The sequence below is a fragment of the Pristiophorus japonicus genome, chromosome 7 (genome assembly GCF_044704955.1).
Source record: "Pristiophorus japonicus isolate sPriJap1 chromosome 7, sPriJap1.hap1, whole genome shotgun sequence".
NCBI lineage: Eukaryota > Metazoa > Chordata > Chondrichthyes > Pristiophoridae > Pristiophorus > Pristiophorus japonicus.
The window spans coordinates 227,357,663-227,374,142 of record NC_091983.1 but is presented as its reverse complement, the minus strand read 5'-3'; the positions used below and the strand labels follow the sequence as shown (position 1 = coordinate 227,374,142).

At 49.6% G+C, this 16,480-nt stretch overlaps 1 protein-coding gene across 1 annotated transcript in view; it reads right to left on the bottom strand.

Moving 5' to 3' along the window:
• Positions 1-16,480, bottom strand: part of LOC139266680 (equilibrative nucleobase transporter 1-like) — a 61,273-nt gene that overhangs the window by 40,642 nt on the left and 4,151 nt on the right. Inside the window, exons 2-4 of the mRNA XM_070884270.1 lie at positions 11,772-11,904; positions 6,063-6,109; positions 320-396 (exon numbers count right to left, since the gene is read on the bottom strand). Coding sequence (XP_070740371.1) covers positions 320-396; positions 6,063-6,109; positions 11,772-11,904 — 257 coding nt within the window. The remainder of the gene's footprint in view (positions 1-319; positions 397-6,062; positions 6,110-11,771; positions 11,905-16,480) is intronic.

The following is a 16,480-nucleotide window of genomic DNA, read 5'->3' as shown; positions in this document are numbered from 1 at the left end:
ACAGTGCAGCACACCCTCAGTACTGCCCCTCTAACAGTGCAGCACTCTCTCAGTACTGCCCCACTGGCAGTGCAGCACTCCCTCAGTACTGCTCCTCTGACAGTGCAGCACTCTCTCAGTACTGCCCCTCTGACAGTGCAGCACTCCCTCAGTACTGCCCCTCTGACAGTGCAGCACTCCCTCAGTACTGCCCCTCTGACAGTGCAGCACTCTATCAGTACTGCCCCTCTGGCAGTGCAGCACTCCCTCAGTACTGCCCCTCTCACAGTGCAGCACTTTCTCAGTACACCATGCTCTATCACACACAATTCTACATTACCTGAATGTTTGTTATGAAAAAACACCTTCCTCCCACTGCCATCAGACAGAGCGCAGGGAACAACAGTGCTGCTGAAGCTGCAACAGAGGGGGAGAGGGAGTGTGAGAAAGAGAGAAAGAACTTTCATTTATACAGTGCCTTTCACCACCTTAGGACGTCCCAAAAACTTCACAGCCAATTAATTACTTTATCTTAACATTATTGTAATGTAGGAAATCCAGCAGTCAATTTGTGCCCAGCAAGCTCCCACAAACAGCAACCTGATAAATGACCAGATCTGCTGGTTGTTTTAGTGTGATGTTGGTTGATGGATAAATATTGGGCGCCCTTCTTCTACTCAATGGAAAAAGAGGGAGGGGTTCCGTTAGCAGCTCTTGGGGCCACTGGCCAGCGACAGATCCCTCGCCTCGTATCAGAAGGGCATCAGTGCCGAGGCCCGTATCTACTATGTTGCTCTGTTCTCTGCGGATCCGTCCTATCGAGGTTGCTCGCATTGTTTTGTGCGAGGACCTGCCGAAGGTCAGCCCGAAGGGTGGTGAGCAGCTCGATGCCCCACTAAGCCTGGGGGAGCTGGCCGGTGCCCTCAGCCCATTCTCGAGGGGCAAGTCCCCAGGGCTGGACGGTCAGACCGTGGAGTTCTGGGATGTTCTTGGGTGAGCGGTGGTGGGCAACTACCTGTGAGTCCTGGGGAAAGTCTGGAGGTCGGGGTGATATTCCTCTCTCAGTGCAGGGCAGTCATCATACCGCTGCCCAAGAGTGAAAATTTGCCGCGACTGAAGATCTGGTGCCTGGTCTCCCTCCTCAGCACGAACGACAAGTCTTTGCTTGCCTTGGCACCATGCTGTCCCAAATGATCCACCCCGACCAGTTCTACACAGATCAGGGCCGGACCATCCACAACAGCATCCATCTGGTTCGGGACCTGGTCCACCATTCCCAGAGGACTGGTCTGTCGGTGGCATTCCTTTCCCTGGATCAGGAGAAGGTTTTCAACAGGATGGATCACGAGTGCCTCTTCAGGATACATTCAGCTCATGCGCACATTCAGATTCAGGACACATTTTTTTAAACTCGAACTGACTTGCGTGGAGTGTCTGATTAAATTCAGCGGGTCTTTGACAGCGTCCCTTGGCTTCGGGATATGGGACCGTCAGGAATGCCCCTTGTCTGGCCAGTTCCATGCTTTCTGTCTGGAGACTTTCCTGCATCTTTTGCGGAAGATGTTTATGGGACTGTCTCTCCAAGGGCCGGGCGTCGAGGTCGTGCTCTCGGCTTACGTCGCTGACGTGCTCCTCATGGTCACGGATGCCGTTGTCTTGCGGAGGTTGCGCGAGTGCCAGCGGGTCTAATCTGCCGCGTCCTCTGTGAGGATCAACTGGGAGAAATGTTCCGCACTCCTGGTCAGTCAGTGGTGGGAGGAGCTCAGAAATTATACCTGGAGTACAACTCATCTCCTCAACCTGGGAGTTTACCTTAGCCCTGCTGAGGAAGCCTGGCTGGCAAACTGGCAAGTGCTGGAGGCTAAAGTCACTGCTCACCGAGGGCGCTGGACAGGACTGCTCCAAGTGCTGTCCTACAGGGGTAGGGCGCTGGTCATAAACCAACTGATGGCCGCTATGTTGTGGTACTGGTTGGTCACTTTGATACATCCCCCGCCCCTCCCCCGAATCTGTTGCTGTCATGTATTCAACCAGCATTGTAACCATTGTATAAACTGACCTAAGTTGTACACCGTGAGAACACTGACCACTAGATGGGAGACATTCCTAACCTGGACCTTCAGGTATAAAAGGGGAAGCTCCACCCACCTTCAGCACTTGAGTGCTAAGGAATAAAGGACAGGTCACAGACTGACCTTCTCTCAAGCATGGGCCTCGTGTGCATTTATACTGTGTAGTAAGGACGTATCAATGGCGACAAGAAACTGGGATTTAAACCACGCGAGCATGGCCACTAGCAGAACAGACGAGAGATACTGTGTTAAGGAATGGTTGGGACAGAGATTCAACATTGTTAAAGCAGCACACAGTTCTCCAGGCAGACAAGGGCAGTCAGGCATGCCCCAACATGTAGTCGAACCCAGAGGGGGAGTTCGACAGAGACAATGGCAAGCTGAACAGCGATTCACGCCAATGCGGCCAGTAATGGGGCCATCAACACCTGTTAATGGTGCACTCAAGGACAATAACAGGGGCAGTCAGGGACGATCGACTGGCAAGGGACCTTTTGTTTCAAACCGCAACTCATGCTGGAGGCGTGGAGGCATACATTCAGCCGGATTTTGCAGAGATGAGTAAAATACCTGCAGAAATTGCAGAAATGGACACTGGGGGAAATCGCTGGAAGCGGAAGTTCAGCGAGTTCATGTGGAGCATGTATACAGTTCTTACACCAGGACGCCACCGATAATGATGAAAGTGCTCCTCAATGGCATCCCAATATCAATGGAGTTAGACACGGGTGCCAACCAGTCCCTGATGGGTATCAAACAGTTCGAAAAGTTGTGGGCATCCAAGGCCAGGAGGCCAAAATTATCGCCGATTGACGCACAGCTACGGACTTACACAAAGCAGATCATTCCGGTGCTGGGCAGCGCCACGGTAGTCGTGACCCACAAAGACTCGGAGAACAGGTTGCCACTCTGGATTGTCCCAGGGGACGGTCCCGCACCACTGGGGAGGAGTTGGCTTGCTGTCATGAACTGGAAATGGGCGATGTCAATGCAATTTCCTCTGTGGAGCGAGTATCATGCTCACAGGTCATGGACAAATTTGACTCATTATTTCAACCCGGCATTGGCACTTTCATGGGGGCCAAGGTAGTGATTCACATAAACCCGGACGCCAGGCCAGTACACCACAAGGCCAGAGCGGTGCCGTACGTGATGCGGGAAAAGATAGAAGGCGAATTGGACCGCCTGCTGAGGGAAGGCATCATCTCACCAGTCGAATTCAGTGACTGGGCGAGCCCAATTGTGCCGGTGCTCAAGGCAGATGGGTCAGTCAGGATATGTGGCGATTACAAGGCCACCATCAATCGGGTGTCACTCCAAGACCAGTACCCGCTACCGAGAGCGGAGGACCTCTTTGCGATGCTATCCGGGGCAAACTTTTTTCAAAATTGGACCTGACCTCAGCTTACATGACCCAGGAGCTGGCGAGTGAGTCGAAGAAGCTGACCACCATCACGACACACAAGAGGTTGTTTGAGTACAACAAATGTCCGTTCAGGATTCGCTCGGCCGTCGCGATCTTCCAACGAAATATGGAAAGCCTCCTCAAGTCGATTCCAGGGACGGTGGTTTTTCAGGACAACATACTCATTACGGGTTACGATACGGAAGAACACCATTTCACAGGCGCAAGAATGAACTCTCGATTCAGGCCGATTGCCTACTGTGGGGAAACCGCGTAGTCATGCCCCAGATGGGTAGAGAGGTGTTCATCAGAGAACTCCACCCGGGCATTGTCACAATGAAGGCAATTGCCAGGTCACACGTTTGGTGGCCAGAGATAGATGCAGATCTGGAACTTTGTGTTCGCAGGTGCAACACGTGTGCCCAGCTGGGCCATGCGCCCAGGGAAGCCCCCCTTAGCCCTTGGCCATGGCCCGCCAAGCCTTGGTCACGCATCCATGTGGACTACGCAGGTCCTTTCATGGGGAAAATGTTTTTGGTTGTAGCAGACGCCTACTCCAAATGGATTGAGTGTGACATTTTAAATTCAAGCACATCCTCTGCCACGGTAGAAAGTCTACGGGCAATGTTTGCCACCCACGGTCTACCGGACATCTTGGTCAGTGACAATGGCCCGTGCTTCACAAGCACTGAATTCCAGGACTTCATGGTAGGCAATGGAATTAACCATGTTAGAACGGCACCGTTCAAGCCGGCCTCAAATGGCCAGGCAGAACGAGCAGTGCAGATAATCAAACAGGGGATGCTCAGATTCCAAGGGGGTTCCCTACAAACCCACTTATCACGCCTCCTGTTGGCCTATAGAACCCGACCACACTCGCCCCCAGGGGTTCCACCCGCAGAGCTACTAATGAAAAGGATGCTCAAAAACCGATTATCCCTTATACACACCACCATGAAATAAATTGTCGAGAGCAGGCGTTGGTCACAATATCACTACCATGACAAGAATGTGAGGGCGCGATGTATTGATGTAAATGATCCTGATTTTGTCCTCAACTACGCTGCAGGGCCCAAATGGCTCGCAGGCACTGTGGTTGCCAAAGAGGGAAATAGGATTCTGGTAGTTAAACTTACCAATGGACAAATCTGCCGCAAACCTGTGATCCCAATCAGACTTTGGGGGGTGGGGGAGGTGATGTCATGTATTCAACCAGCATTGTAACCCATGTATAAACTGACCTAAGTTGTACACCGTGAGAACACTGACCACGAGGTGGGAGACACTCCTAACCTGGACTTTCAGGTATAAAAGGGGAAGCTCCACCCACCTTTATCACTTGAGTGCTAAGGAATAAAGGACAGGTCACAGACTGACCTTCTCTCAAGCATGGGCCTCGTGTGTAGTAAGGACGTATCAGTCGCCAAGATTCAGAAGATGCTTGTTGACTTCAGGATCAAAGGGAAGCATTGGGTCTGTGCCATGTTATCAGTCTCCTACTTAGAGAGGGCGGTCAGGCGCTGGTGTGGGTGTGTACCCAGGCTGCGACCTTCCGTCTTCAGACCCTGTAGAGATATCTGTACATCAGGGATCTTCCCAGATGGTGTGCGCTGGCGACGTATTTCTTCCGCTAGCTGCATGGCCTCAATTATAGCACTCAGCTATTGCCAATAAATCTGGGGTGTGGCTGGACCTCCTTGCAGGAGCTGCCTGTCTTTTACCATGTAATGATCAGGATCTGCAAAGCTGTCACCTCCAGCCGGAGTTCTCCCCCGTCAGGAGTGATGGCTATACTCCGGGAGCTGCTGCTCAGGAATCCGTGCCTCCACGTCCGCGTGTCACGTGGCTGGCAGAGGGAAAGACACTGGCTGGCAAGGTGACCAGAGTCAGGGGCCTATTGGATAAAGGAGGAGCGGGCTGGATGTTCCATGAAGAGTTGGCACAGCGCATGTCGTGGCATGGTATCTGGTCCATGGCCAAAGCCATCGAGACGCTAAAAGAGGCACTTAGCCCTGACCCCACGAGGTGTGTCGAGGAGGCTCAAGTGTGTGGACCGATCCCGTCCATGTTTTCTCATCGGCACCAGGGCTCGAATCCTCCCTTGGGATCCGGCGCCTCACAGCTTGAACCGTCTCTTGGAGATCTCTGCCGTGCTTTTCCACTCTGCACGGAGGGGTTTCCTGTACGGGCTGCTCTTGCACACTCTCCACTTTGTCTTCCTCGTCTGCTGTCCGGACACGCCTTGGCGGGCCATCTTGCCCTCGGGAAGAGGCGGGGCTCCCCAGTGGAGGTCACTCCACGTGGGACTCCTCCCCTTTTCTATTGGGGAGATGGAACCAGCCATCAAACACTGAAATCAACATGGAAAAATTGTCAGTAACTAAGGACTGGTGCTCTATCCTTCACTCTATCCAACTTTTATAATGCTGATAGAGTTAGATGAGGAAGGATGGGAGGAGGCTGGAGTGGAGCACAAAAGCCGGCATGGACTGATTGGGCTGAATGGCCTGTTTCTGTGCTGTATATTCTACGTAATTCTATGTAGGTATTGAAGGACCATGTGTGGGACCTCACTGGGTTCTGACAGGGGGAGGGGCTAGACTTACCAGCAGTGGAGAAGGCGATGATCAGAGTCGCGGTGGTGTGGAGGAATCTGTGGAGATAAAAATCAGAGCTTAGTTTAAACTCCTTTGTCCCCACATTCACCTCCCCTTCCCCTGAAAGGAATGAGCTCCCAGTTATCCAACGTCTCTCACCACCTCAGGACGATCCAAAGCGCTTCACAGCCAATGAAGTACTTGATAAACAGACCCAGAGTACAAAAGCAAGAAGTTATTGCTAAATCCTTCATAAACCACTGGTTAGGCCTCAGCTGGAGCCTTGTGTTCAATTCTGGGCACCGCACTTTAGGAAGGATGTCAAGGCACTAGAGGGCGCAGGGGGGATTTACCAGAATGGTACCAGGGATGAGAGACTTCTGTTATTTGGAGAGACTGGAGAAGCTGGGGTTGTTCTCCTTAGAGCAGAGAAGGTTAAAAGGATAATTGATAGAGATGTTCAAAATGATGACCGGTTTTGATCGAATAAATAAGGAGGAACTGTTTCCAATGGAAGGAGGGTCAGGAACCAGAGGACACAGATTTAAGGTCATTGGTGATAGAACCAGAGGCAACATGAGGGAAAAAATTAAGCAACGAGTTGTTATGATCTGGAATGCACTGCCTGAGGACGGTGGAAGCAGATACAACAACTTTCAAAAGGGAATTGGATCAATACTTGAAGGACTATGGGGAAAGAGCAGGGAATGGGTCAAATCGGACAGCTCTTTCAAAGCACAGGCAGCATGGGCCAAATGACCTCCTTCTGTGCTGTATCAGTCTATGATTCTATAAGTGCTTTTTAAAGTGCAGCCACTATTGTAATGTAGGAAACACAGCAGCCGATTTGTGCACAGCAAGCTCCCACAAAGAGCAATGTGATAATTGTTATGTATTGAATAAAGAGTCTGACCAGATACTGTGAGCTCAAAGTAAGGTGTGACCGCAGTCCTTTATTACAGATCTCCAGAATGCCTCTACAGCCTGTGAGGCCTCCTTATGTACAGGTGCTCCCAAGGGATTGTGGGATCCCTTGGGACTCCAGGGGATGAGCCCTCCGGTGGTTAAACAAGGTATTAACGGGTTTACATATGTACAAATAATGATCAGCTTTTTTTAGTGATGTTGATCAATCTTGGCCCCAGGACACTGTCCCTCCCACTGAAAATGCTCTCCCTTATCCCATTGTCTCCTGTGCCCTCTCTAAACCTATCGTCATTGTCCCAGTGCCAGTACTGAGGGAGCACCGCACTGTGGGAGGGGCCATACTGAATGAGTGCTGCACTGTGGGAGGGGCTGTACTGAGGGAGCACTGCACTGTGGGAGGGGCCGTATGAGGGAGCACTGCACTGTGGGAGACAGACTATTATCTGAATAGTGACAGATTAGGCAAAGCGGAGGTGCAATGAGACCTGGGTGTCATGGTACATCAGTCATTGAAGGTTGGCATGCAGGTACAGCAGGTGGTTAAGAAAGCAAATGGCATGTTGGCCTTCATAGCGAGGGGATTTGAGTACAGGGGCAGGGAGGTGTTACTACAGTTGTACAGGGCCTTGGTGAGGCCACACCTGGAGTATTGTATACAGTTTTGGTCTCCTAACTTGAGGAAGGGCATTCTTGCTATTGAGGGAGTGCAGCGAAGGTTCACCAGACTGATTCCCGGGATGGCGGGACTGACATATCAAGAACGACTGGATCAACTGGGCTTGTATTCACTGGAGTTCAGAAGAATGAGAGGGGACCTCATAGAAACGTTTAAAATTCTGATGGGTTTCGACAGGTTAGATGCAGGAAGAATGTTCCCAATGTTGGGGAAGACCGAAACCAGGGGTCACAGTCTCAGGATAAGGGGTAAGCCATTTAGGACCGAGATGAGGAGAAACTTCTTCACCCATAGAGTGGTGAACCTGTGGAATTCTCTACCACAGAAAGTTGTTGAGGCCAATTCACTAAATATATTCAAAAAGGAGTTCGATGTCGTCCTTACTATTCGGGGGATCAAGGGGTATGGCGAGAAAGCAGGAATGGGGTACTGAAGTTGCCTTTTCAGCCATGAACTCATTGAATGGCGGTGCAGGCTCGAAGGGCCGAAGGGCCTACTCCTGCATCTATTTTCTATGTTTCTATGTTTCTGAGAGGGGCAGTACTGAGGGAGTGCTGCATTGTGGGAGAGGCAGTACTGAGGGAGTGCTGCACTGTGGGAGAGGCAGTACTGAGGGAGTGCTGCACTGTGGGAGGGGCAGTACTGAAAGAGTGCTGCACTGTGGGAGGGGCAGTACTGAGGGAGTGCTGCACTGTGGGAGGGGCAGTACTGAGGGAGTGCTGCACTGTCGGAGGGGCAGTACTGAGGGAGTGCTACACTGTGGAATGGGCAGTACTGAGGGAGTGCTGCACTGTGGGAGAGGCAGTACTGCGGGAGTGCTGCACTGTGGGAGAGGCAGTACTGAAAGAGTGCTGCACTGTGGGAGAGGCAGTACTGAGGGAGTGCTGCACTGCGGGAGGGGCAGTACTGAGGGAGTGCTGCACTGTGGGAGAGGCAGTACTGAGGGAGTGCTGCAATGTGGGAGAGGCAGTACTGAAAGAGTGCTGCACTGTGGGAGAGGCAGTACTGAGTGAGTGCTGCACTGTGGGAGAGGCAGTACTGAAAGAGTGCTGCACTGTGGGAGAGGCAGTACTGAGGGAGTGCTGCAATGTGGGAGACGCAGTACTGAGGGAGTGCTGCACTGTGGGAGGGGCAGTACTGAGGGAGTGCTGCACTGTGGGAGAGGCAGTACTGAAAGAGTGCTGCACTGTGGGAGAGGCAGTACTGAGTGAGTGCTGCACTGTGGGAGAGGCAGTACTGAGGGAGTGCTGCACTGTGGGAGGGGCGGTACTGAGGGAGTACTGCACTGTGGGAGGGGCAGTACTGAGGGAGTACTGCACTGTGGGAGGGGCAGTACTGAAGGAGTACTGCACTGTGGGAGGGGCAGTACTGAGGGAGTGCTGCACTGTGGGAGGGGCAATACTGAGGGAGTGCTGCAGTGTGGGAGAGGCAGTACTGAGGGAGTGCTGCACTGTGTAAGGGGCAGTACTGAGGGAGTGCTGCATGGTGGGAGGGACAGTACTGAGGATTCGCTGCACTGTGGGAGGGGCAGTACTGAGGGTTCGCTGCACTGTGGGAGGGGCAGTACTGAGGGTTCGCTGCACTGTGTGAGGGGCAGTACTGAGGGTTCGCTGCACTGTGGGAGGGGCAGTACTGAAGGAGTACTGCACTGTGGGAGGGACAGTACTGAGGGAGTGCTGCACTGTGGGAGGGGCAGTACTGAGGGTTCGCTGCACTGTGGGAGGGGCAGTACTGAGGGTTCGCTGCACTGTGGGAGGGGCAGTACTGAGGGAGTGCTGCACTGAGGGAGGGGCAGTACTGAGGGAGTGCTGTACTGAGGGAGTGCTGCACTGAGGGAGTGCTGCACAGTAGGAGGGGCAGTACTGAGGGAGTGCTGCACTGAGGGAGTGCTGCACAGTAGGAGGGGCAGTACTGAAGGAGTGCTGTACTGTGGGAGGGGCAGTACTGAGGGAGCGCTGCACTATGGGAGCGGCAGTACTGAGGAAGAGCTGCACTGTTAGAGATGCCCTCTTTCAAATAAAAAGCTAAACCAATGTCCCTTCCGCCCTCCGAAGTGGACATAGCTGGTACTGGAAGAACAGGGCAATTCTCCCCGGAATCCTGTGGCCAATATTTATCCCTCACGCACATCACTAAAAATACAGTTGGTGTCTGGTCATATTGCATTTCTCTCTGTGGGAGCTTGCTGTGCATAAATTGACTGCCACGTTTCCTACATTAGAACAGTGACTACACTTCAAAAGAACTTCATTAGTTTTAAAGTGTTTTGGGACATCCTGAGGTGGTGAAAGTATATAGTTCAGTCATAAATTGCTCCAATAAATGCACACAGTGTTTTTTGGATTTATTCGGGGAACTATTCTCAGAGTTTACACTGACAACAAATCAAAACAGCAATCAAACTGTATCTCGATTTGGTCTCTCTTCAATCTTCTCTGCTCGAAAGAGAACAACCCCAGTTTCTTCAATCTCTCCACATGACTGAAGTTCCTCATTCCCGGTAAACCTCCTCTGAACCTCTGATATCTTCTTTGTGACATCACAAACACACGGACTACAAGAACATGATGCTTTTATAATATACATCAGCAGTTGTATTTACACAGTAGTCCACTAGGGGGAGCTACATTATACTTCTCCCCCCTTAATGAGTAATTAATCATAACAAAATAATCATCATACATAACTTGCATGGTTATACACATCAAAGATATTCGGGCCAAAATTTACCCACGCCCGAAACATGGTGTACACAGCACGTTTCTATGTTTTTTACCGCCATGGTGAGTGAGGTCGCCTCTTGAACAAAATTCTGCTCTTTGTTTTTTTCACTTGGATCTGGAAGTTGCACTTAATGGGGGCGGATATGCGGCGGTGACAAGACTAGAGGGGGGAAGTTGCGGGGGGGGGAGCTGTGGAGTGGTCCCGGCGATGAGGTCAGCACAATGCCGCATCACCACGGCTCTCCCCTTCACTTAAAGGTGAGAGCCTGCGCGATCTTTAAACTTCGGTCGACTGGGTCTCTAGGTTGGGTTTCTGCAGGACCAGCGGCCTGGCACTGAAGAGGGGGTGCCAGGCTGTCTGTTGGTGGCCCGGCCGAACCTGGAGGAATAATTGTCGGGCCGACATGGCAGTCGTCCGACAAAATAAAAAACATGGCGGCAGCAGCAGTAGGATCTCCCCTTTAAGGGGAGCTGTGCCACCATTACAGAAGGCCTCAGCCTCACTGGACCACCACAAAAAAGCTTGCTTTGGTACCACCGGGCGGGCCGTAAGTTTTCACGGCAGAATTTCGCCGTTGATGGGGGCGGGGCGGGGAGTAGATCGACGGTACACACTGTGATGATGTACTTAGCACGGATCGGCAACAGCGGAGCAGTGGGGGGGAGCGGGTCACCACCGGGATAGCACAGAAGCGGAATTGTGATAATGGCAGCCATTACACGAAAAGTCAGCGGCCATTGCACTCCCCAGTGTGGCCGCCACTTTCCGGTGTTAAAAGGCCAAAAGGAAAGGAGCAATTTCAGCCCCATGGACTTAGTTTACCATATTTACAAATCAAACTTAACCAGGGGTTTCTGTTTCGATGAGGATACCTTCGCTCTCCAAACTTGGTGTTGCAGTTAGACTCATTCTAGGCTGAGCCTGAGGAGAGTTTTTCTTCAAGAGATGCCCTTGATCTACATTTGAACTCTGTACAACTTCAGACTGTCTGCCTGCCTGACTCAGACTTAAATTCTGACTTTCTCTTGGACTTGTTTCCAGTACATCAGATGTAGGATTTGCTATTGGTACTCTACTTATAACAAGACTATCTGACTCATCAGAAATAATCGAATCATTTCAACTTTCAGCTCCTTCAATATGAACAAACCTAACATTTCCATCATCAAATATGTGCGAGGACCATATATCTTTAATATTCCTGGTAACCACTTTAACCATTTATGGTGATGGTTCTTCACTCTAACCTTCTGATTCAATATTACACATCACTCTCTTACTCTACCTCTATCATGATTCTCTTTCTGTCTTAATTGTTTCTCTTCTACTGACTGTGTCAAGTCATATCAACCTCTAACAACCCAAAAGCCCAGAAGAGGGCAAGTACTTACATGGCCAGGACATGGGTTACCATGGTACCAAAGTGGTCAAACAGTAAACCACTGGGGAAGGCCACAAAGTTGATGGTGCAGGAGGCGAGGGTGAAGATGAGGGTGAAGCGCTCATCCTGCCAATCACAGTCCACTGAGAGAGAGAAAGAAAGGACGAGAAAGTGAGTGAGACAGACAGAGAAAGAGCATCGATTTCTACAGCGCCTTTCACCAACTCAAGCCGTCCCAACTGAAGTCCTTTTGAAGTGTAGTTACTGTTGCAATGTAGAAAACATGGCAGCCAATTTTCACACAGCAAGTCCACACAAACAGCAACGTGATTAATGACCAGATCATCTGTTTTTTTGTGATATTGGTTGTGGGATAAATATTGTCCCTATCCCTTGGGCAGAACTGCCCCTGCTCTTCTTCCAATAGTGGCTGTGGGAACTTTTCTTCAAATAAGAGGGCAGACTGGGGCCTTGGTTTAATGTCTCATATGAAAGACGGACCCTCCAACAGTCTGGTGTTCCCTCAGTAATGACTTTCCGACAGTGTGGCCTTCCCTCAGAACTGCCCCTCCAACAGTGTGGCTGTCCTGCAGTATTGTCCCTCTGACAGTGTCGCACTCCCTCAGTACTGCCCCTCTGACAGTGTGGCACTCCCTCAGTAATGCCCCTCCGACAATGTGGCACTCCCACAGTACTGGCCCTCCAACAGTGCGGTGCTCCCTCAATACTGCCCCTCCTATTGACCCTATGCCAATTTGCTTGTGGCTCAGGAAATAATGCAGTGATTACTACCTTTGTGGTTTTGCTTTTCAATTTAGTCCCTAGATGTTCAAACTCTCTCAGCAGAACCTCTTTCTTAATCCTACCTATGTCATTGGTACCTACATGTACCACGGCAACTGGATGCTCCCCCTCCCACTCCAAGTTCTCCTCCGGCCTGGCGGAGGAGATGTCCTTTACCCTGGCACCAGGTAGGCAACATCGCCTTCGGGATGCACACTCTCGGCTGCAGAGAACCCGATCTATCTCCCTAACTATACTGTCCCCTTCTCCAACCACCTGCCTCTTTACTCCCCGCACTTGAATGGCTTTCTGCACCACGGTACCTTGGTCAATCTGCTTGTCCACCCCGCAGTCTGCACACTTATCCACAAGTGTTGCAAGAACCTAAAATCTATTGGACAAGTGCAGGGACTGAGGCTCCTGCAATACTACCTCCTGGATCCCCTTACCTGCTTCACTCGCAGTCACATGCTCCAGTCCCTGACCATGTGTCAATTCTAAAGTATTTAATCTAGAGGGTGTGGCTGCCTCCTGGAGCAACAGGTCCAAGTAACTTTCTCCCTCTCTCATGTCTCGCAATGTCTGCAGCTCGGACTCCAGCTCCTCAACCCGGAGCCGCAGACACTTACCGTAGATGTAGTCGCCCTCGACCAAAACTTCTAGAACCTCACACATATTGCAGCAGCAACAAATCTTCTGTTTTCCCATTATTTTATTTAATTAATTAGTTTAGCGTTAATCAAGTATTTACCCTATATAGTTTATCAAATTAGTTAAACAAGTAAAGGTCAGTTTTTAGTATTTAGTTATATGCTATATATTAATTTAAAAGAAAAACTTAGCCCACAATCACAACCAATCACTTACCTGCATTACCTGTGATGTCACACACAGGGTTCTCCTCACCCGGAGCCATGCGATCTCCTGGGAGAGGCATTAACCAGAAAAAAACCCAGGCCAATTGCGGAAAAATCTGGGAAAATTCCTCTCCGATCCAACCAGGTGATCAAAACTAGTCCAGGAGATTACACTGGCTGTATGCTGATGGTATGTTGCCTCCCGAGTGCAAGGGTCAAGGATGTCTCAGAATGGCTGCAGGGCATTTTCGAGAGGGAGGGTGAACAGCCAGTTGTCGTACTGCATATAGGTACCAAAGATATGGGTAAAAAACTGGATGAGGGCCTACAAGCTGATTTTAAGGAGCTAGTTTAAAAAGTGGGACCTCAAAGGTAGTAATTTCAGGATTGCTACCAGTGCCACATGCTAGTCAGAGTAGGAATTGCAGGATAGCTGAGATAAATTGCAGGATAGCTCAGGAATGGTGCAGAAGGGAAGGATTTAAATTCCTGGGACATTGGAACCGGTTCTGCGGGTGGTGAGACCTGTACAAACTGGACGGTCTGCACCTGGGCAGAACCGGAACCATTGTCCTAGGGGGAGTGTTTTCTAGTGCTGTTGGGGAGGGGTTAAACTAATATGGCAGGGGGATGGGAAACTAGGCAGGGAGACAGAGGGAAATAGAATGGGGGCAGAAGCAAAAGATAGAAAGAAGAAAAGTAAAAGAAAAAGTGGAGGGCAGAGAAACCTAAGGCAAAAATCAAAAAGGGCCACATTGCAGCAAAATTTTAAAGGGGCAAAGTGTGTTAAAAGGACAAGCCTGAAGGCTCTGTGCCTCAATGCGAGACGTATTTGTAATAAGGTGGAGGAATTAACTGCGCAGGCAGTAAAGTGTGTTAAAAATGAATATGATATAATTGGTATCATGGAGACATGGCTCCAGGGTGACCAAGGCTGGGAGCTCAACATCCAGGGGTATTCAACATTCAGGAACGATATACAGAAAGGAAAAGGAGGTGGGGTAGCATTGCTGGTTAAAGAGGAAATTAACGCAATAGTAAGGAAGAGCATTAGCTTGGATGATGTGGAATCTGTATGGGTGGAGCTGACCAAACTGGTGGCAATACGGTGAGGAGGATTTCCTGGAGTGTATTAGGGATGGTTTTCTAGACCAATATGTCGACGAACCAACTGGAGGGCTGGCCATCCTAGATGGGTGATGTGTAATGAGAAAGGACTAATTAGTAATCTTCTTGTGCGAGGCCCCTTGGGGAAGAGTGACCATAATATGGCAGAATTATTTATTAAGATGGAGAGTGACACAGTTAATTCAGAGACTAGGGTTCTGAACTTAAGGAAAGGTAACTTCGATGGTATGAGACGTGAATTGGCTAGAATAGACTGGCGAATTATATTTAAAGGATTGACGGTGGATAGGCAATGTCAAACATTTAAAGATCACATGGATGAACTTCAACAATTGAACATCGTTGTCTGGAGTAAAATTAAAATGGGGAAGCTGGCTCAACCATGGCTAACAAGGGAAATGAAGGATCGTGTTAAATCCAAGAAAGAGGCATATAAATTGGCTATATAAAGCAGCAAACCTGAGGACCACAAGGAATTTAAAATTCAGCAGAGGAGGACAAAGGCTTTAATCAGGAGGGGGAAAAGAGAGTATGAGAGGAACCTTGCTGGGAACATAAAAACTAATTGCAAAGCTTCTATAGATATATGAAGAGATTAAGATTAGTGAAGACAACCGTAGGTCCCTTGCAGTCAGAATCAGCTGAATTTATAATGGGGAACAAAGAAATGGCAGACCAGTTGAACAAATACTTTGCTTCTGTCTTCACGAAGGAAGACACAAATAACCTTTCGGAAATACTAGGGGACCGAGGGTCTAGTCAGAAGGAGGAACTGAAGAAAATCCTTATTAGGCTGGAAATTGTGTTTGCAAAATTGATGGGATTGAAGGCTGAAAAATCCCCAGGGCCTGGTAATCTGCATCCCAGAGTACTTAAGGAAGTAGTCCTAGAAATAGTGGATGCACTTGTAATCATTTTCCAACAGTCTATCGACTCTGGATCAGTTCCCATGGACTGGAGGGTAGCTAATGTAACACCACTTTTTAAAAAAGGAGGGAGAGAGAAAACGGGGAATTATACACCAGTTAGACTGACATCAGTAGTGGGGAAAATGATGGAATCAATTATTAAAGAAGAAATAGCAGCGCATTTGGAAAGCAGTGACACGATCGGTCCAAGTCAGCATGGATTTGTAAAAGGGAAATCATGCTAGACAAATCTTCTGGAATTTTTTGAGGATGTAACTAGTAGAGTGGACAAGGGAGAACCAATGGATGCGGTGTATTTGGACTTTCAAAGGCTTTTGACAAGGTCCCACACAAGAGATTGATGTGCAAAATTAAAGCAGATGGTATTGGGAGTAATGTACAGACGTGGATAGAGAACTGGTTGGCAGACAGGAAGCAGAGAGTCTGGATAAATGGGTCCTTTTCAGAATGGCAGGCAGTGACTAATAGGGTGCTGCAGGGCTCAGTGCTGTGACCCCAGCTATTTACAATATACATTAATTATTTCGATGAAGGAATTGAGTATAATATCTCCACGTTTGCAGATGACTCTAAGCTGGGTGGTGGTGAGAGCTGTGAGGAGGATGCTCAGAGGCTGCAGGTTGACTTGGACAGGTTAGGTGATTAGGCAAATGCATGGCAGATGCAGTATAATGTGGATAAATGTGAGGTTATCCACTTTGGTGGCAAAAACACGAAGGCAGAATATTATCTGAATGGCGGTAGATTAGGAAAAGGGGAGGTGCAACGAGACCTGGGTGTCATGGTATATCAGTCATAGAAAGTTGGCATGCAGGTACAGCAGGCGGTGAAGAAGGCAAATGGTATGTTGGCCTTCATAGCTAGGGGATTTGAGTATAGGAGAAGAAAGGTCTTACTGTAGTTATACAGGGCCTTGGTTAGACCTCACCTAGAATATTGTGTTCAGTTTTGGTCTCCTAACCCCGAGGAAGGACATTCTTGCTATTGAAGGAGTGCAGCAAAGGTTCACCAGACTAATTCCC